General features: G+C 40.7%; 1 protein-coding gene across 2 annotated transcripts in view; it reads right to left on the bottom strand.

Annotated features, from left to right (window-relative positions):
• Window positions 1-22,245, bottom strand: part of FAM155A (family with sequence similarity 155 member A) — a 605,361-nt gene that overhangs the window by 26,611 nt on the left and 556,505 nt on the right. For both annotated transcript variants that reach the window (XM_036301036.1, XM_036301037.1), the window contains exon 2: window positions 12,665-12,836. In XM_036301036.1, the coding sequence (XP_036156929.1) occupies window positions 12,665-12,836 (172 nt within the window). The remainder of the gene's footprint in view (window positions 1-12,664; window positions 12,837-22,245) is intronic.

Below are 22,245 nucleotides of genomic sequence, written 5' to 3'. Positions count from 1 at the left end.
TGAGAGCCAGAGGAGCTGCAGAGGTGAAGTGCAGAGGTACAAGTGCAGAGGTACGGCGGCTCGCGCGCTCGAGGAAAGGGGGTGGCACCTGAGGACGCGGCTGTCTTTTTGAATCACAAGCTCCCGACTGCTCTGAACTCCGGTTCCGGGAAGTCTCTGGGGACCCAGGACTCATACGGGGAGAAGCTGGTCTGTCCCGCAGCGGGCAAACTTGAAGGCGGCTTTCCCTCAGAGGTGCTTGCAGCAATTAGCGGGTCACTGAGACCCGCGACTCCGGGCGGAGAATCAGCCATAGCTCCTTGATCCGCCCTTTGATTCCCTGAGACCCCGCCCCACCCAGGCTGTGGCAGAGGCTTTTGCATGTGAATGTACCTAACTGCAGCCTAGCCAGGCAGACCCAGAACTTCCAAGAGAAGGCCCAAGGCCCCGCAGCGGCTTGCATTGCTTCACAGCTGAGCCTCTTCGTGGCTCCTGCTGTGTGGCCTCAGGCAGAGGCTGAATTAGCACCTCCTTAGATCCAGGAGCCACTGTACCCAGTGGTCAGAGGGGGACCATCCAGATTGCAACTCCTCAGATCCATAAGGGACACACTCAGGGAGCAGACTCAGTGAGCACCAAAGCCCCACTGAAGCAAGTCTTGCCCCAGAAGGGTGTCTTCAGCACAGAAGTTCTCCCACTTTAGACACAGCTGATTCTCACAGCCAATTGGCCTGGAGGTCAATTCCTCCCAGTGATCCTACAACAACCAAGGCACCAAGAGTGCACCAAGAGTGTCCACCTCAGGTAACTGGGGAGGCTGAGCTACTGGGCCCTACAGGACACCTGGCGCGCAGGGCCACTCTATCAACACAGGGAAGCTGCCAAAATGCGGAGACAAAGAAACAGGCCACAAATGGCAGAAATGGAGGAAAGCAAACGATTGGATATAGAGTTCAAGGCCACGTTTATAAGGTTTTTCAAGAATTTTATGGAAACCGCCGATAAATTTAATGAATCCCTCAATAAGTATAGTGAGACCATGGAGGACATGAAAAAGGACCAACTAGAAATTAAGCATACACTGACTGAAATAAAGAATAATTTACAGAGATCCAGCAGCAGACAAGAGGATCCCAAGAATCAAGTCAAAGATTTGAAATACAAAGAAACAAAAAATACCCAACCGAAAAAGAAAAAAGAAAAGAGATTCCAAAAATATGAAGATAGTGTAAGGAGCCTCTGGGACAACTTCAAGCGTACCAACATCAGAATTATAGGGGTACCAGAAGGAGAGAGAGGGCAAGATATTGAAAACCTTTTTGAAGAAATAATGACAGAAAACTTCCCCTTCCTGGTGAAAGAAATGGACTTACAAGTCCAGGAAGTGCAGAGAACCCCAAACACAAGGAATCCAAAGAGGACCACACCAAGACACATCATAATTAAAATGCCAAGAGCAAAAGATAAAGAGAGAATCTTAAAAGCAGCAAGAGAAAGACAGTCAGTTACCTACAAGGGAGTACCCATACGACTGTCAGCTGATTTCTCAACAGAAACCATGCAGGCCAGAAGAGAGTGGCAAGAAATATTCAAAGTGATGAATAGCAAGAACCTGCAACCAAGATTACTTTATCCAGCAAAGCTATCATTCAGAATAGAAGGTCAGATAAAGAGCTTCACGGATAAGAAAAAGCTAAAGGAGTTCATCACCACCAAACCAGCATTATATGAAATGCTGAAAGGTATTCTTTAAGAAGAGGAAGAAGAAAAAGGAACTCTTACCATTTGCCACAGCATGGATGGAACTGGAGAGCGGATAAATACCACATGATCTCACTCATTTGTGGAATATAATGAACAACATAAACTGATGAACAAGGACTGATCCAGAGACGGAAAGGCATTGATTGGACTGTCGGGACTTGGAGGGAAGGTAGGGGAGGGTGGGGGTAAGGGGGAAAGATCATCCAAAGGACTTATATGCAAGCATATAGGCCTAATCAATGGACATGGACAACGGGGGGGTGAGGGCATGAGTGGGGGGGGGGAGTTAGAGGGTAACGTGGGGACAAGGACACATATGTAATATCTTAATCAATAAAAAATATATTAAAAAAAATAAATAAAATAAAATGTAAATTCCATAAGGTAAGATATCACATCATTTATTGGGCTTTTTTGTAAGTCCCAGCATTCCAGGTGAGCAAGCAAGGCACAGAAGGATGGTCTGACCTTGATTCAACACGAGTCAATATAATTCATGTGACAGGAGGATGGAATGTGAGGGACAAATGGCTTTAAAATGCAATATTGATATTCTTATTGACTCCAAAGGGGAGACGTTTTGCTACAGTGCATCTAACTGTCAACCTTTTTTTTTTTTTTTTTTGCGTGAATACTAATATCTCTGGCTGATGGAATCAGGCAGAAAGCACCTGTTGGCCCTGCAGGGCATCACCTGCACCCTGCCTTCCCGGACTTCTCCGCCTCCTTGGAGGGCCGCTTCTCACTTATAACAAGGACCGCCACAGATTCATTTGGGCTGTCACCCATGAATTAATTCATTCCATATTTGTTTATTGAGCACTATGTGTCAGACACTTCTGTGGGCACTGAGGATGCAGCCATCAACTGCAGAGAGCTCACCCTAATCCAACTCCCTGTGAGATGGAGGACACTGGCCAGCTGCCTTGTAAGTAAGTGCTGTGCAGCACAGTAGGTGCTAAGCAGCTGGAAGCACTGGATGCTGTGTCTTATATGCTCCCAGCCCAGAGCTGGGGCATCCGGGAAGGCTTCCTAATGGAATGCCAGGTGCTGAAGGATTCGCCAGGTGAAGACTTGAGGGAGGAGCATGTGCCAGGCAGAGGGAACTAACACATTGGCTGGCATTTGAAGTGCTGGATTCCAAAAGGGAAATGGTGAGGCTGGTGGGGGATGGTGGAGCAACAAGGGGCAGATCCAGCCTCATGAAGGAGCTTAGGGACCCTCCTGAGGACATTAGGACTTTGAGAGAAGGACGCTCTTCGTGCCCAGAATGGGCTGCATGGCAAATATCTTCCAGCTAGTCCACTTCCACTTCTTGATATCCTGTTTATCCTCCAGAAAACATCATGAGTATAGGAAATAACCTCTGCCGAACTGAATTTAATAACTGAAGATAAGAAATCACCAAAACAGCCATCAGTTAGGAACTGATTAAATTGTGATAAGTCTCCAACTAATAACTGCCTGCTGGAGAGGGGAAAGAGTTGGCTTAATTTTCACTCTTTAGTATCTTTCAAATTCTGTGACATGTGCATGTATTGCCAAATTAGATTACAAAAGATTTTCAAAAATAAGTAAATCCAATTTATTTATTTCAAGGGTATTAATACCAGTTACTTAAGTTCCAGTGATATTGGTGTGTCATATGACGTAGCTCCTATTCATGGAGGTGGCAACTCTATTTCCAAACTAAAAAATCGAAAAGCAGGGAAGGTGAGAGGGAGTTAGGGGCACAGTTAAAATAAATGCTCAAGTAGTGAAAAGGTCTATCAAACATATTGGAAGGTATTACATGCAAGAGAAAAGACAGCTATTAAGAACTATATTGGCTTTGTATCCAGTTCCTAAATACTGGCTTTTAAAATACAATATTGTTGGTAGAAATGTTGATTTATTGCCTTATATGCACATATATCAGACTTTAGAAGAGATCAGAGATAACAGCCTTTGGCTCTTCATAGTTCAAAACGAGACTCTATATTTTTACATGATCTCCGTAAGAAGAATCCATGATGCAATAAGAAACAGATCCTATCTCAGAACAATTATTTCCCTTGTGGTTGGAGTTACTTTCATTTCCCTTGCAGTGTTTCCAAAGTTGGAAGGAGGGAGTTGGACTTCCTGGGGCTTTCCAAGCCCACATACACAAAGAAAGGCTGACTCATGACAAATGCTCCCAGTCAGCCCCAATAAAGCTTTTCCCCCTCTGATAGTGACACGTTGGGCAAAGGAGGGGCTGACAGTGCAGTTACCAGGACCCTGCCTTAACAGGAGGAATCAGAGCCTGTGGTGAAGCCAGCGTGCTCAGACTCCCTGCCTGATTTGATCATCCTTTTGACAGCACAAATTGGTCGCTGAAGGGATAATGTATCACATTTGGAAGGTAATGCAACCCAAAAGGTAATAAAGGCATAAAAATGTTGTCTTAAAATAGCATCCTAGAAGTTTCATATAACCGGGCTTTGTAATTCCAAGCTTTCATTTGGGGAGGTTACTCATTTATTCCATCTATGCTGCTCTTCTTAAATTGGATTCCCTCCTGTTTTTCTTGTGTGTGTTTTTTTTTAACTGCCTTTATTAATTTTAAAGCCACACTTAAAAACTGATTTTCAGCCCAGTGGGTGTGGCTCAGTGAGTGAGTGCTGACCTATGAACCAGGAGGTCACAGTTCAATTCCAGGTCAGGACACATACCAGGGTTGTAGGCTTGATCCCCAGTGTGGGGCATGCAGGAGGCAGCTGATCAATAATTCTCTCTCATCATTGATGTTTCTATCTCTCCCTCTCCCTTCCTCTCTGAAATCAATAAAAAATACATAAAAAAATCACACACACAAAAAACTGATTTTCAATTTTTAAATCTCAAATATTTCCTGTTATAATTACCTACAGTACTTGTGAAATTCAACTGCATTGATTATCCTATATAATAAAGAGGTAATACGCAAATTAAACCTCACACCCTCACAAGATGGCTGCCTACAACCAGGCTGGCAGGGAGGTTAGTGAGGGACGATCAAATGACTGAACGAGCAGGCTGCATGGGGTGACCAGGCCAGCAGGGGGGACAGTTGGGGGCAACCAGGCCAGCAGGGGGGCAGTTGGAGGTGATTAGGCTGGCGGGGGGGGGGGGCAGTGAGAGGCAAATAGGCTGGCGGGGGGGGGGTCTGTTGGGGGCAACCAGGCCAGCAGGGGGGGCAGTTAGGGGTGACCAGGCCTGTAGAGGGAGGCAGTTGGGGCAACCTGGCTGACAGCGGGGGGGAGTTAGGGGTGACCAGGTTGGCAAGGGGGGGCAGTTAGGGGCAACCAGGCAGGCAGGCAGGTAAGCAATTAGAAGCCTGTGGTCCAGGATTGTGAGAGGAATGTCCGACTGCTGGTTTAGACATGAATTTCGTGCACTGGGCCTCTAGTATATAAATTATTATGTGTGCTTACATATAAATTAACTATATGTGATATAGTATATATGGCTGTATGTCTCCAAAGCACAAAGAGAATACTGTAGAATATGAAAATGATTTCTAAAGAAATTTCAAAAATTATTTTGAACAGTGACTGCATTACAGGTATAAAAACTGAGTTTCTAAATTTTACTAATTTGAAGAGAACTGTACACGGAAGATGTGCTAATATTCTTCCTGTAAAAAGCAGACATTATGATTATCTGATAAATTAGAAATGACGAGTACCAACAACAATCTCTTTGGGTAATTTCAAGCCAAACCATCAAAAAATACCACATAAATTATTTGCCCACGGGACACAAACATACATTTATAGCTGAACACAAGTTAGAAGGTCATTTAAATTCACAGATATTATTTACAGGAACATTTAGAAACTGTGGTGCTTTGTCCTTACCTTCACGCTAATATGTTTGCAAGTATGCAATCTTAACGACTTATTCACTGAGCTGACTGAAAAATTTAGCCAGCTAAGCACATTTTCCAGACAATAGTGAGCCAGACAGTTCTTCTTTCTTTAACCAGAAAAAGATGTTCTAGGTAGAAAATACTTGTCACTTTCATTTTCAGTGTGATGTCCTGACCCCAGGCCATGGTGTTAAACTGTTGAAAACAGCCTTGCACAGACTGCAGGCTATGGGTCGATAATGTTCACCAACTGATGGACTTTCTCCAGCTGTTCTGCAGTCTGGAAACATTTGCTTACAGGTTAATTTCAGGATGGACTGACTGGTCATTTCCTGTTCCACTGGTGATTCAAAACACTGGACTAATAGCCAGGAAATGGGGATCTATTAACAGGTTGTGGGTGGGGACCGGGCTCTGTTTAATCCTACATAAAAGCAACATCAGACTAGATGACCTGCACTTTGGGCTTGTTCTGAAATTGACTCACTCTATGACCCTGTGAGATAATTGCCGTGTCCAAAGCAGTTCAAAAGAGCTACAAGGTGGGGATCAATGCTTCACAGAAGTGATTAATTGTAGAAAAAGTAGGTAAATGTCTTTATTGAGTAAGATTTCACCTGTTCTTGGAAATCCTTCTTTGCCTAATTTATCCTTCTTAAATTGACATTCCAGAATGAGAGCTCTTCCTTTGGCTTATTTCAACTGCTATCAGGCCACTTGGAAGCACTTCTGAGTCTTACTGGGCAAGTAGAGTTCTGGGGAACCTATGCAATAATGTAATGACGTAATGGCGTAATGACGTCATGATGTGTGGCTCATCCCTGCCCTTGCTCTAGAGAAGATCTCTAAATTTTGATTCAATTTCCACCTAAGCATAGACTAACCAACTCATGATCCAGGTGCCCTGCATTGCTCCTCTGTTCCGGTAGCATTCAGTAGTTCTGGCTGGAGCTAAGGGTGTTGTCATTCATTCCTAGACAGTTCACTGGGGATGTGCTTCACACAAAGTTCAGTGTCGCTTCTGTGGCAAGTTACCAGGCAATTGTGGGCCCATGTTATTAGGATCCTCCTTAGACGGCATCAAAGAGGACAGCTTCCTTCTCAGTCTACCTCTGTGCTCACTTTCCTGGTGACAGGTCAGGAAATGGCCGCAGGCTCAGACCTTCATGGCCCCATGGAACAAAGAGCAAGCTCACCAAACATTTTTTCAGAGCTGAACCCACTCCAGGCCATGCAACTGCCCCGGGCAGGTTGTCTCAACTCTCCCTAGTCTAATCCCTTTCATTTCTCCTCTAGGTTGGGTATAGAGATGAAAGGAGGAAGGACAACTTGAATTATGTTAAGATTTCCCCCAAGGTTTGTCCAAGTGAACAGGCTTGGAAGGGTATGGTCCACATTATCAGCAACCCTGGAGGTAGGTAAGTCCGACATCTGCTATTACTTGTGAACAACCACATATTCTTCCTGGCTCTGCAGCAAAGATCATTCAGGATGACTTAAAGCCAGATGGCTTCCTACCACAACACAGGCAAGCATGGCGTCTGCATTCTCCCCTGGAGCTACGGCACTCCGTCCTTCCACGAGCACCGCCTGCTGGACCAGAGAAACTCACATTGCACTGAGGGTTCTGCTCCCAACAACCTAGAGGACTGAGTATTCCAGAGGCTCAGCACTGTTAGCCACTTGTAGAGACAAGGAAATGAAACCCGACTGGGTGTGACTTCTCCAAAATTCATAGCTATTGGCAGCGTTCAGACAACTTAATTTGTTCCCCAGAGCTCTTCTCCTGCGTTATGTCCCTGCACCAAGGCAAACTTGAGCTGTTGGGAATGCATTCGCAGATGGAATCAGGAAAGACAATCTTGAGTATGAATGGGCTGAAATCAGGTCTAAATATATGAAGTTGAATAAACCTCAGTATTTTAATGGGTGAAGATGTCCCAAACACTTGAAATTACTACATTCTACTTTTTAAAATAACCTCTTTTAATATCTCTTTATTTTATTCTGATCATACTATCTCCCTTCGCATTTTTCTTTTGGATTAAAATTTTAATTTATTTATGAAAGTATTTTGTATGACTTCAAATTGTACTATAGCTAAAGTGTCATTTCAGCAAATGACACTTCAGTTACAGCACACATACCTTTTTTCAGAACACCCCTCATTTCAGAAAATAATAAAACATAGTCACACACTGAGGAAACACAGAGATTAAAAATAGCATAGATGTACAAATTTAAATCTACAGGTAGCAGTTTTTTCTATTAAAATACCCCTTTAATGAGAAAATCTTTTACGCTATCTTTTAAAATTATTTATCATGACTCCCTAGTGATGGATTCTGGAAATGTTCTTTCATAGTCGTGAACTCTCTCATGTTAATTATTCGACATCAAACATTAAAATCTTCCTTTTTAATCTGATCAATATGCATGTCAAATTATTTTCTCTTTTTTTTTTTCTCAAAGGATTACTTATTTCTCTTGCCTATAGGCAATAATCTCCTTAGGGTCCTCTGCAGTAGCGCATATTGAGCCACCAGGGGGCGTGCGTCCTCCAGCACATCATTACCAGGCCTGTCAGTAAAATACAGCCCACAGTATTTTCCCAAGATGCAGAAACATAACCTTATTCTTGTCACAGCTAAAAAAATGAAATGCCGAATTTACATAAAATTATCAAAATATGTTTTATCTCAATTTTCAGTAACCCCCAGCAGACCAACTTTTACTCTTTCAATAATTTTTCTATGAAAAATATAGCAGCAAATCATGCCAATTCCATTGTACCTATCAATCAAATGGTAATTTTCATAATGTGTGTTACCATAGCACCCACAGCCTGTGATATTCTGCCACTTCTGTTTTCTTAACGTTGGGGTCCTATTGCAGGTAAGCAATCAAGGATTCCTCCAGGGGACTGGAGAACAAGGAAAGGAGTGTGTAAAGGGGAACCCGAATAATCACCTCAGTGATGGGTTGACAACACAGAATCCACCGACGACTCCACCCCCTCACTTTAAAGATAAGGAACCAAGTTTTTAAACTAGGAGTGCATTATGCGAACTGAGTTTGCGAACACAGCCCACCTTGGAAAACTTCAGCTCAATAATGACTGACAGTAAGTGACAGTTTCCCCCTGACAGCGCCTCAGAGTTCCTCCCTAATTAATTCCTAAAACACTCCTTCAGCAATGTGTCAGCTTTATTCTTTAAAAGAAAATCCAAGAGAGATCGCAGGCAAAGCGTCTTTCCTTTTTCTCTTAAAACGAGAGCAGAGTTAAACATACAAAAAGGGGCCCTTCTTATCATCTAGGCTTGTAGGTAGAACATTTGGTCATGACCTTCTGTAACATCCTCAGTCAAAGGCATTGTATAGCAATAGCCATGCATTCTCAGGTACTTCAGTTTTTTCCATTCGTTGTGGACTGACAGGATCATAGACACATGAAGTAGCCGATGATCAAAACATAAACACTTAAAATGTTCAAGTTTAGGGTGTGGGTAAGTTATGTAAGCATTGTAAAGAAAAGATGTACTAAATATTGAATCCGATAACTGTTACCAAAATTATAACCAACTCCGGATTATTTAAAGAAACTTTGTCTGCTCTGAATCTTCTAATTGGCTCACTGATTCCAAGGGTTGCGATGCACTTTTCCTGTGTATGATAAGATCCCTAAGCATCAATATATGTCTAGTAAAAGCCGATAGGAGCGGAAGAACTGGGCGCCCTGTAATTCCACATCTCTAAAAGGCTGCAGGTAGAGGCCTCTAAGAAAAGTCATCACCACACCACTAGTTTGTCATCTTGGAGAAGTGCCTTGAGCAAAACTGACCCTCACTTGGACAAAATCTGGCAACAAGCCGTATGGAGTTATATGCTTACTGAATGCTTTCTTGAGGTAGATTCTTAGAGGAGATCGTTATCCTTCTGGAAGCTGTGAATTGGATGCATTTCCAGCACATGATAGGAAAATCAGTATAATTAAACATGTTGAATTTGAAAGAAACTATTATTTCAACTCTTGGTGATCAATGATTATATTTTTTATCATATAGAATGGAAATAACACCATTTATTAATTCTTTAAAGGAGGGATTGTTGGAGGCAAGATTAAGACCAACCTATTTGGTGAATTCCTTTTAATAGAATGTGATTAATGACTGTCTATACCTTTTTGCAACGAGAAAGAAGTCCGACATCTGCTATTACTTGTGAACATGAAAATTTGCTATGAGCCTACCATCCCAGGTGGCTTTAGATTGTGTGCAGCCAACTGGGAAACTAGGAAAAAATACTCTTATTTCTCTACTATATTTGGTATAATATTCCTGAGTACAGAAGACATTTCATTCAAAATGCATAAAGTCATCTGAGATGACTCACAATCACTCCAAACTCATCTAAAAGGCGAGTTATCTGGATCTTCGTATCCATCTGTAAAACTGGTGGGATAATGTTTGGGAACAAATATAAAAGCCTCACTAGTTTCCCTAGAAATGTGACCAGTCACTTGGCTTCATAGGTTTAGCCAGTGGTCTCTGGGAACGTTCTCTGGGAAACTTCTTCCCAGACAGGGCCTATTCTGGGTCCTGTTTGGGGGACTCTCACCCTGAGACCTAAGGCTGAAAGTGATGGTTGCTAGTTATCAAAATACAGTGGGGCCTTGACTTACGAGTGTCCCGACTAACGAGTTTTTCGAGATACAAGTTGCGAGCTAAAATTCAGGTTACGAGCCAGCTTCAGATACCCCACCGCTAGCTGGCGCAGCGAAGGTCACAGTGAACGCCACAACATCAGCCCAGCATCACGTGTCTCAAATTGATTTGACATACGAGTAATTTGAATTACGAGCTCTGTCACGGAATGAATTAAACTCGTAAGTCAAGGCCCCACTGTACATTTTTGAGAAGTTTAGTAACAAAAGGAACATGAGCCCAACTGACTGCAGTGGAAGAAGAGTTAGAGTCTGACATATTCAGTGAGGAGATGCTCCCTGAGAGCTTTTCATGTCAATGGCATTTCCTTCTGGACCCAATGACAAACCTCTTTTCCTGTCTTGGAAAAAAGATGGGATGTAGCTATGGCTAGGAAAGGTGATTTTACAAAATCCAAAAACAATTAAAATATAAGGTGGACTTTCTGCTCATGTTGTGCAGAAAGAGATTAACTCTCTCTCTGGCTTCCTGGTGTCCTTGAAAGCACACAAGGAAAGGCAGTGAACATTCAAACCTGCATTTCAGATTCACACAAACAGACAAAAGATCAGGAAACAGGAGATGACAAAGCCTTCATTTGTAGCCTTACCCTATTTTGAGAACCTGGTGAAAGCTCCTGGCCTTCACTAGGAAAAAATCTATTTGCACGTGAATAAGCAAACCTACAACCTTTACATAAAATTCCATGAGTTTCTCCAAAGTCCTAAAATTATCATTGAATTGAAGGCCTTAACTTAATGAGCCTTTATTGAAATTTTTATGGGAAAAGTCAAATGAATTCACACCCTGTGCCTAGTGAATTTTGGCTCAGATTCAAAGAAAGAAGATACTAATATCCTTCTTCCCTCCCTCCCTCCCTCCTTCCCCTTTCTCTCTCTCTCTCTCTCTCTCTCTCTCTCTCTCTCTCTCTCTCTCTCTCTCTTTCTGTCTCCCCACCCTCCTTGCTTTCCCTTTGTCTTCCATCAGAGAGGAGCTGCATGAAAGATGATCTCAGTGTCAAATCAGTAGAACAACAATTTTGGCAAATCATTTTACATTTCACAAATCACTTTCTCATGTACAATAGCTATGGCCTATTGACAACATACCTTGCGTTTCTCCCTTATCTGTAATTTTTATAGCAAACATGCATCAAGACTGTTATTATTACTAATTTTCTAAAGAGGAGATGGTGGCTCAGAGAGAGTGCACAGCAGAAATAGGTCAAAAGTGCATGTCTCCTAAACTTTCCTCACATGCTCTTCCCACAACATGGGGTGGCATAAGAAATACTCATCCAGTGTTTAAGCAGGTTCTTACTAGAGAACTTGGGTGAACTATTTTTTGATGGCTTATCACTTAGCACGGTTAATAGATAGGCACATAAATATTGATATAGAAATAACTTATCATGTTGAGCATTTCAATTTTTTGCTCTGTCTTAGAGGGGTTACATAAAGTCTGGTGTAAAAAGAGGGATTTCATGTTTCTCGATACCTATGATAGTGTGTTTTATTCCTAAAACTTGAAAACGAAGCAAGCTGCAATCTAACTATCTAGTTACAAGGATGATACCCAGCACCGTCTTACTAAGAGGACCCAGGGCAAAGCTCTACAGGTCACACACCAGGCAGGCTGTCTTGTTCTCCCCTGTCCCTCACCACTGATTTCAGAAAACAGCTATTACGCTTATCCTTGGCATCTTATTCTGTCTACGTTATGCAATTCTTATAAAGTATCCAGAAATCAAATGCTGATATAGGTGTTTCCCCCAGTCTGAATCATTTGCTTAAAGAAGTAAACACTGGTCATGGGAAATATAAGATAAAATTATATCTGGCCATTATTGTGTGGCTCTGATACACACACACACACACACACACAGACACACGGATAACTGAGGTGGACACTGCTGTATGTTCTTGATATTTATTTAAGGTAACACTTCTCAGAAAACAGACTTGGGATATAGACTTGTTATCAGTTTGAAGAAACATGATTTTATTAGCCTTATCACGTCAGCTGTTCTTAGGTAATATAAAGGCAATGTAGGCAGAACCCAACCTAGTCTAAATGAAATTGAAGCATATCTAATGATTGCTGACACTTTGCCCTCAGAATTATCCTTTGACAAAGCTAATGGTTGTGGTTACAGGTAGACTGTAGATGAATGTGGCCTCTCCAAACCAAGGCCCTTCAGGGCTTCTGTGAAGGAAGCGTGGAAAACTACCAGCCATATCTTCAAGGTTACATCAGTGGAAAGAAGCAACAAAGCAAACCAACATTACGTAAGGAAGCAAAACCACCAGGAGAGGCTGGGCACAAAAGCCTGCCACGCGCGCTGTACCTGTACAGATGAAACTGGAGAGTCCCCCGTAGATGACTTCATCATTGTCGGGCAATATAAACGGACACCTCGTCTGAACCTCCAAACAGTATTGCTTGCAAGGAATTGTCTTTCTGCAGTTTAACTGTGAGACTTCAAAGTACTGGGAACACAGCCAGGCTTTGTAGACAATCTGGAAAAATAGAGAGAGAGAAGAGAAGAATCAAAAATAGGGAGGAATGACAACAGTCTGCCTCTAATGAAGAACATGCTGTGGTTTAAGTGGACCGTAAGAAAACTCTCATTTCGAACCAACATATTTACCCAATATCAGCTGCAAGTGATAAAAACGTAGCAACACAAGTCTGCAATAGAGCGAAACAGTATTTGCTTAACCCCTTAAGAGAACACAAAAGTAATATGACGTTGGATGTGATGTAACTCATTTGAAAAACAGTGGAGGTGAGTAGGACCTGAAGTTTTCCAAATCCAGTGATATAGAAAGTGAAGGAAATCACGGGCAGTGCCCATACATGGTTATTTACTGCAGTGTGCCTGGTGACTCTGCTCTCCCAGCATGCATTCCCCCGGCTATGTTTCTAAGGGACACTAGATGGCGCTGAGTCCTCGACGACGGCCCCGCAGATCCAGAAGCACAGAACTAGTAGCAGAGAATATTTACATTTATGACTCACACCAAATGCATTAAATATCTCATCCTCCGAAAGCCCAGAAACACCCAGCCTAGGTCAGCCACAGCATGCTGTGATGCTGCAGGAAGGAAACTCATCAGAACCACAAATTGGACCTTTGAGATACTGTGTGATCCACATGAACATTTCTTCTTATTTATTTAATTTCATAAAATGTGAAATGATTATGGCTTCATTTATCTCTTTGTTTTTGTTGGTATTTAGGAAAATAGATGTTGAAAAAAATGTATTTTTCTAATATAAGGAAGTAAGCTGAACATAAACTCAAATAAAATAATGGCAAAAGTAACCATCTACAGCAGAGATCTCGGTGATTCGGGGATTTCCCAGACTCTTGGCACCAGTGGCTTCTGTGTACCTGTTTCTAGGGTTAATAATATTCCGGTGAGATTTCTGTCAGTTATGTACACCAGACAAGTGAATGTTTTACAGTTTAATGCACACTAATGGATTATAAATACTTGAAAATAACAGCAAGAATGATAGCTAGTATTTAGCAATTTTATACTCTGCTCTAAGAAAGTTATATACATTTTTCCACATGCAATTCTCAGTACACACACAGAAGGTAACTATTAGTCACATTTTTCATACAAATAATAATTAGTAATGGAAGTAAACAGAAGATTCAGAATTCAAACCCATATTCTGTAGGATTCCAAATTCTGCACTATTCATAATTATGTTTAATTAGGAATGGTTTTTCAAGAGAATTTAAGAAATCACAAGAGATTGATCTTGCAGATTAATCTAAAATCAGCACTGAATTGCATGTACCCAGTCAGTGTCCCTTGGTCTAAGAAAGATTGTATTCAATTTTTATTTATAATTTTTTATTGATTTGATCAAAATAAAGCTTTATTATTTGATCAAAGGATTCTCAGTGGCGATAAAATGGGATGTGTATGAATTCAGCTATAACTAATTTTATTTGCTGTTGCCATTGGTTCATAATCACCATATAACCTGATGGAAACATATACAGTAATCAGTATTTTAATAGGTCTTCTGAACAGATCTTACCATAAAAATACGCAGTGGAAACTGCATTAGAAATAATACTACTGTAGCTGAGGAAGCCCCTAAGATTTCTTACATTTCAACTGGGAAGTGGGGTGGAGTGTGTGGGTGAGGGACATGAGGTGGCTGTGCTGTGGTGCCATGCCCGCAGAGAGAGGCTAACACCATCAGCCTCAGGATAGAGGGGGAAAAAATGCCATGGTTTCCTAACTGTAGTTTGGGGAAGTTGGAGATATTTTTTCAAAATACCATTAGTATTTGTTCAATATGACATAATATGGAATGTGATAGATGACATTTACGATACAAACTGAGCTGTCATCCAAGAATGGTAGGTGTCTGTTTTGCGAGCCCTGGTTTAGACTTCCTTTTTTAGGTACTAGAGGAAGTTGACTATGTTTATGCATACAGTGCTAGCAACAGTGCAATTCCATTACAAAGAAAGCTTACATTCTGCTCATTTGGATTCTAAAGATTAGAGTCATCTCTTTTCTCTTAGGGAATGGCCCTGTGTAATTCCAGAAAATTACATGTACGTATTTTTTATGGGCCAGACTGCTCTCCATTTGTTCTCCCAGTTCAATTTTGCAAAATTGTTCTAATTAAAATGGCTTATGACTATGAAGTCACCCGTAAACTCTATCTTAAGAAACAATGTCTCCTCTCTCATAGGTGATGGGGTATCTCATATCGAAGTCTCTCGGAATATATGCACATCCTCTTTTTATTCAGTCTCCTTAGCATTGTCTGATGGGAAGAGATCCATTTTTATTCTGGATCTTTAAATGCTATGTCAGCTATATTTCCTTTGCAGATTTTTGGCTTAAACAAGTCATCAAATCAGTTTTTATAAATGTCATGTTGTAGTCATAAAGAAAGCGATATGATTTGCAGAGCCACCAGCAGAATTCTGGATCTCCCATAGCAACCTCTCTGGCCAGGTTTCATTACATTATCAATTCTTTTGATCCAAATCCTAGACTTTTGAAATGCAATAGAATATTCCTCATTTGAGTCTTAAATATTTTCTAAAAGTTTAATTCCAGGGATGCAATATGTCTGAAAGCAACCAGGGAAAACTTTGTGGACAGAAAAGGAAAAGTGAGGTGCTCATTGTTGCTTCAATGGCTGAGGGAATTGTTGCTGTGTGCTGATGTCGATAGCTTTCAAATGTGAAATCAGACGATAAAGACAAGAGACAAAATAGACAGGTGAATATTGGTATGAAGAAGAGCTTTCTTGCCAGTGGTACAAAAATGAAATGGGCTGACTTGTGAGGTCCTGAGTTCTCTATAACTGGAAAAAGTCTAATAGAGTTTAGAAAACTCTTTTCAATATGCTGTGAAGAAGACTCGTGTTAGGAGGGTGAGAGAACTAAATGGTTCTGATATAATTTCTAATGCCCTTTTGCAAGAAGTTTGAGAGAGGGAGGCTGAGAAAATGTTTTGAATTGGCAGAAAGCTAAAGAAACAAAATAATTAAAAGTACTAAGGAATTTTCAAATTAAAAACAAACATGGTAAGAAGCAAATATAGTAGTCTTAATTCATAAGAACTCTAAACTAACAAAGAAGGTCAGAAGTCTGTTTTATAACGGTTTAGCCTTATCCTATAGTGAGTACATTAGGCACTCGCTTTCTAGGTGTCACTGAATGGTGTAAATGATTATAAGATGCTTAACAATTATTTTGGAAAGGAACAAAAATGTGTATAAAGTAATGGGCAAACGACATCCACCCACACCCCTCATTAAGGGTTTGTACCATGTTCTACCTGTAGAAGTAGTTATGTTTGCCAGGGCACTTCAAATGTACCATTCACCCACACTCTCACCTCTGTGCTTGGAAATGACTATGGACTATATAAAAAATGTGCTTGGAGAGCTGTCCATCTTTCAGTAATAGAGACTATTCTTCAGTTACAGTTAAGGAAAGGAACAGACTAAATTGTAAAAATGGCCTAACTGAGAACATTAATTTTACTTAAGACTTGGGTAACAATTTTCCCTTTTCTCTCAAAGCATTTTATCATTTGTTATTTTTCTTCATAAAATCCTTGAGATGGGTTTGATAAATATTTTAGGAGAGAAAAAAAAAAAAAACAGTCACAGAGAGATTACAGTAGCAAACAAACAGAATCCAGTGTATGAGCCCTATTGTCACTGGGAACTCTTGTGACTAGGGCTCCTCTGAGAGGATATAGGAAGTGCTGACTGTAGAAAAAAGTCTGGGCCTCTGAAGTCACCGAGGCATGATGTCCCGGAGTGCGAAGGCCCTAGAGACTGCCCACCCGAGTCTCATGTCACAGTGGGAATTGGGAGCTGGAAGGACTAGGAGTGACGGCCCCCCCCACATCCCTGACACACAGGCCACTGTTTTAACAATGCACCACGGCGTTTGGAAGGTACCATCTGAGTATTACCCATTCCTAACATATCCTTTTTTAAATTTTTTATTCCTGCAAGTCACTTCATTTCAGGCTGCTCTTTGGAAACTTTCCCTGGCAATTATGCACAGTGGGCTGCAATGCGCCACCACCCCCACTTGGCCCTGGGGCTGTATTCCCTGGGTGACAAAGGCCTGCTGGAAGATATGGGTGAGGAGAGCAGAGCTCGAGGAGAGGAGGGGTAATCCAAGGGCCCTGTGGTCTCCTGACTTCATTTCCAGACTTTTGATGAAGACTTTTTGTTTGTTTGTTTGTTTGTTTTTTAAAGATAATTTTCAGGGTTCAGCAAAGTTTTGGTTGTAATGGCCCAAACATGGTTAAGTTGAAAATTTCGGGAGATAGACAGAAGGAGGGTTCTTTGCCTGCCTCTGACTAAGGGAAGTGATGTTAAATGGTGGGGCTGGCTCTGGAAGGGAATGCTTTAGGTGGATATAGGATGAACCTGAAATAGTCACCATTTTGTTCATTAGAAGTTTCCCAGTGCCCTGAATCATCATGGTTGCAAGAATTACCCTTATAAGTGGCCTTCACTATATTCTGTGTCAGGTTCTCGTGACCTCCCTTGGCTCTGGACGTTCCATATGACTGAGGTTAATGCTGTGGATAGCCTTTCACAAAATGCCTAAGATTGATATTTTTCCAATAGAGGCTCAGGTTCTCATTTCTTTTAAATATATTGCCTCCCTCCTCAGCATTTATATCTTTGGCTTAGAGCTAGGTAGAATATTTATGTTTCAAATATATGTTAGCCTACTGACAAAAATCATGTTGGTTACAAATTTTTATTATTAAGAAAAATGGCAGGTAGGGAAAATGGCTGTCATCATCACATTAGAAGGTTGAATTCCCCTTTTCCCCCAAGTATTGGTAAAGGCTGACTCCTTTTACATTTATAATATGTGTTGATACATTTTATGAGATCCTTTTCTGTCAACTCTAATGTGTGAGTGGCCTGAGTTTTGAGTGCGTGGGTGAAATAATTGGTTATGTAAGCAGTAGTCTGCTATAGCAACTGCCTCCGGCTAAGGCTTTTTGATGCATAACACATGTTACAATTATAAGTGGAGGTGAAAGTCAAAATAAATTCTCACATTCATACATCTGAATGTCTTCTTTCTTCTATATGTGTCAGTGTCTGGTTAAAGCACATTGCACCCAGAAATTGGAAATACTAATGTATTCTAAGACAAAAGCAAGAAAATAAAATTCCTGTCTAAGGATGTGCTAAGTCACCTGTGGAAGGATATTAAGGGATGAACAGTATTCTGAGAACCAGGCTCCTTGATCCACCAAAGACTTACGATGCCAGCACACCTTGTCCTCCAGGGCTATGTCTTGGCTTCATTTCCTAAATAAAATGCAAATGTCTTCCTATTTTCTGTTGATGACCCACTTTTTGGGTCCTGTTATAACACTTGGTCTATTCTCCTGAACTTTGGAACTCCCCTATATTCTTGGAGCCACCCTACATTTTCAAGTCCTCCTAAACCATTCTCAATACCGTGGTATAGCCCTAAGCCTCCATCTATATAGGAGAGGGGATTGGTCTGTAAAGAGTAAAGGCCAAACAGGCCCACCAGCTAGTAAGATGTGGCCTCCTGTAGGTCTACAGACACATGATAGTAAAGATGACACAAAACAACTCTACTGAGCTCTCTTGAATAGGGAAACTGGAGAAATTTATCAGTATGTTTCCAGCGCTATCCAACTAATACAAAGCCAGCTTAGCTTCTTCTTTCTCTCTTTGCCTCATTAATATACATCTTGTATTTTATGTGCTTAATGCCTTCTTTGTTTCATCTCCCTTTCTCTCCTCATATCACTATGAGCTGGAGTTAGCCTGAACTGTTTGTTTCACAGAAACTGTTCTTTCTATGCCACCAGGTCTCTCTAATGATAAGCCCAGCTGCTACAATTGGTTATTTTCTTATTTGGCCTCTTGGGAGCATTGAACACTGTTGATGAAACTCCTTCTTGAAATGGTAGTACCTCTGATTATGGAATGCCATTTATCCTGGTTTTCCTCTTACTTTTCAGCCATTCATCTCTGTCTTCATTTGTAGCTATTGTCATTTGTTTGTTTCCTCTGCTATTACCCAAAATGTTGATATTCCTTAGGCTTCTGTTTTAAACTTTCTTCTACACATTCTTTCAGGGCAATCATCTACTCTCATGATTCAACTGTCATCTTTGATATTGTGAAGCCTAAATCTTTACTTTGAATTCTTATCATCTCTCTCTCTCTCTCTCTCTCTCTCTCTCTCTCTCTCTCTCTCTCATCTGACCTATCTGTAAACTATCTCCCAGATATCTCTCTTTAACAGCTTTCTCATCTCAGTCTCTACATGTCCAGAGCAGAGTTCAGCATCTTCTCTTCAGGAGGAAGCAAGATGCAATAAATCTGGGAATCATCCTTGATATCTCCTCCTGCCCCCTTCCATAAATATTTCATCACCAGGTCCTATGAATGAACATACCTCTGCAGTATCTTTAATATCTGTTCAAATCTCTTGATTTCTATTGACATTCTGTCATAATTCCAGCCATTATCATTGCTCATCTAGATGACTTCATGGATGTATCCATGGACCCATCTTGATGTCTTCAGTCATGAAACCCTCCTTCATGTTATTCCCTAAACTGCCATTGGTGTGATATTTGTAAAATTAACTTGATATGTCACTACTTCACTTAAATCACTCAGGATCTCGCCACACAGTCATGAAAAATTCAAACTCCTTAACCAACTCAGAGCTTTGTGACCTTGCCCTTCCTAGCACAGCAGCCTCATCTCTCTCCACTCCCACCTGACACTGTGCTCTCTGGCCACGTAGAGGGAAGCACAGGATCGCTAAATGTGCCATGCACCCATGCTCTTCTCTCCACCTCCTTCACAAATCCCTCAGCCTTGTTGATTCCTGGTGTGACCTCATCTGTAAGCCTTCCTTGACAAGCACCATGCTCAAGACCCTGAAATTGACTCTTCCTATGGACTTACACTAAGTGCAACGCTCCTTCACCTGCCTCCCCCTTCCAGGTGCCCCAAAACGGGTCTTGTGCACTTTTGTGTCCCCAGCACCCTGGGTGTACCTGGGAGAAATACGTCTTCCATGGGATTGTCCTTTGAAATTTGTACGATGACCTTCTGGCTTGCACAGCACTGTCTTGTGATTTGGTTAGTGTGAGCCAATCCACCTGGCTCTGAGATCCTGCACAGAGTAGAGACTCAAACTATGAACCTTGAAAAGCTTCCAAGATCTTAGGTGCTATGATTTTTTTTTTTTTAATGATCAGCTAACTTGCATTAGAGGCCAAATAAATCCTTTAGAATTTTTATTTTTTATTTAGAAATAAAAAACTTTATAACCTACTTCATGAATTGAACCTCTCTTTACAAATGGATATCATGGCTTAGGTCCTGAGACATAATAGGGGTTTGGTTGCAAGCAGAGAAAATTTTCTGCAAAGAGGAGACAAAGTGTGCTTTAAAACACAGAGCTTCAGAGGACAGAATTTATTCTGAATTTGTTATTTGAAATGAACAAATTTCTTGGGCTGAGATTATGGCAAAAGGTGTCTGGCAGACAGATCACACTAACTCATACCTTGCCCAAAGAATTCTATTGTATATTCAGAAATGTAAATGTTAAAAATAATAGTAATAGGTGAATTAAGGTCACAGTTAGTAAATGACCATTTCTTTTGGTGTCAAGAAAGATGTGTTTTTAATGAGCGGCCTTCACTGGGTTATCATGTTAAGGGCAAAGGTGGAGGAGCTCCGTTAGTGGGCATAGGAAGAGAAGGGAAGTCTTCCATGGAGACCACCTCTGAGTGTGGGCCACGGGTGGACATAACTGCTGTGTCTCAATAGCTTTTCCTAAAGTAGAAAAAGGACAGGAATAAATGAAAGCTCCTTTTGTAGACAATCAGCCAATCAATACTTTTAAATGCAGCAGTATTACATGTCACATGGTCCTCTAAACACGTTACGTGTTTAACCTGGCCTGTGTCAACTATCACACAAGTTCCAGTGATCCTATTATAATTTATAGCTTTTAAAAGGTAGCATGTGAAGACGTCAATATAAATTCACTTTTGAGCTCCATACCTTAAGCAAGTTGAGAATGTTGAAAAGGATTTAAAAGGTAGGAAATCAGCGAAGAAAGAGAAGTGAGAGTCTGTAGATGAGCAATCTGAAACTAGTATTAAGCATATGAAGGAATAGTATATTCACCAAGGAAATGAGAAGAATGAATATATGAGGCTTTCCTTATTTTGTAGTATTCATACAGAGATCCTGGACCACTTAATTAATAAATAAATGAGTATTGTAATCCATAATCTAGAATAGATTTAGAAAATGCCAATGCATTCAGTAGAACTATAATAAGAATCAGTAAATTCACTAAAAACTGGAGATGTATTCATTTTCTCATAAAACTAAATAGAATTGGACTTACTATATATGTTTCACTTCATAAACACAAAAAGGTCTAAAGAAAGTTAATTCATAGTTTTGTCATAAAATACCAAGTAAAATATGGAAAAAATGAAATAAAGTAAAATCAGTTACCTAACAATCCAATAATTTTATATAGCCATATGCCTTATAGAACTAGAATATAAAATGCTTTGGGTATATATCTAAATTTTCTACTTCTTTGCAATACTTTCAGGGAATTTCTATACTAATAATGCATAATAGCAACCCTACTTTACCAATATCAGATTTGCAAGAGTTGTCAATTGAAACAATAACAATCTATTTTTGCTCAAAGAAGATGTTGCCGCCCCTTGGTTGAGTAGGCTCTTTGCATTCTTTATTTTTCCCATGGAGGTGAGTATTTCTGATTTTGTCATCATGGAGTCAATGCTCAACAGCTAGTGGCTAATACAATGCTATCATTACAGTTTTCTGCTTTATCCTAATATGTCCTGCTTGCAAAGAGCAGGAACAGGATACGGTGATAGCAAACCAGCACCTTAGGAAGGCAGCAGTAGGGCAGGGCACATGGCTCTGGAAACGTGCTATTTATTTAAATTTGGTCTGTGTTGACTGTCAGGAAAGTGCCGGCGATTCTATTAGAATTTGTAGCTTTAAAAAGTCACCGAGTGAACACTTCAAAATTCTATTTAGAATACAGAGCTATCGCCTGTTATCATGAAACAGAAGAAGCTAATTGATTTCTATGAACATTGGCTTCAAAGATATCATTCAATCTATCTGTTAATCCAAAATTATTTATTAAGAGCCAGCCCTGGGCCTGACAGTAGATAAGTACTCTTGAGAGCAGGAATGGAGGGCAAGTTAAAAATTTCATTATAAGATATTTTTCCTGGCATCAGAAATAGTATCTTCAAATTAAAGGAGACAAGGTGAGATGAGCTCAGAGGTGTGTTACTGTCGGGGCACTTCAGCTTGGAG

The sequence above is a fragment of the Myotis myotis genome, unplaced genomic scaffold (assembly GCF_014108235.1).
Source record: "Myotis myotis isolate mMyoMyo1 unplaced genomic scaffold, mMyoMyo1.p scaffold_m19_p_3, whole genome shotgun sequence".
Taxonomy (NCBI): domain Eukaryota; kingdom Metazoa; phylum Chordata; class Mammalia; order Chiroptera; family Vespertilionidae; genus Myotis; species Myotis myotis.
Note: the sequence above shows the minus strand (reverse complement) of the source record. Positions and strands in the feature narration are given on the sequence as shown.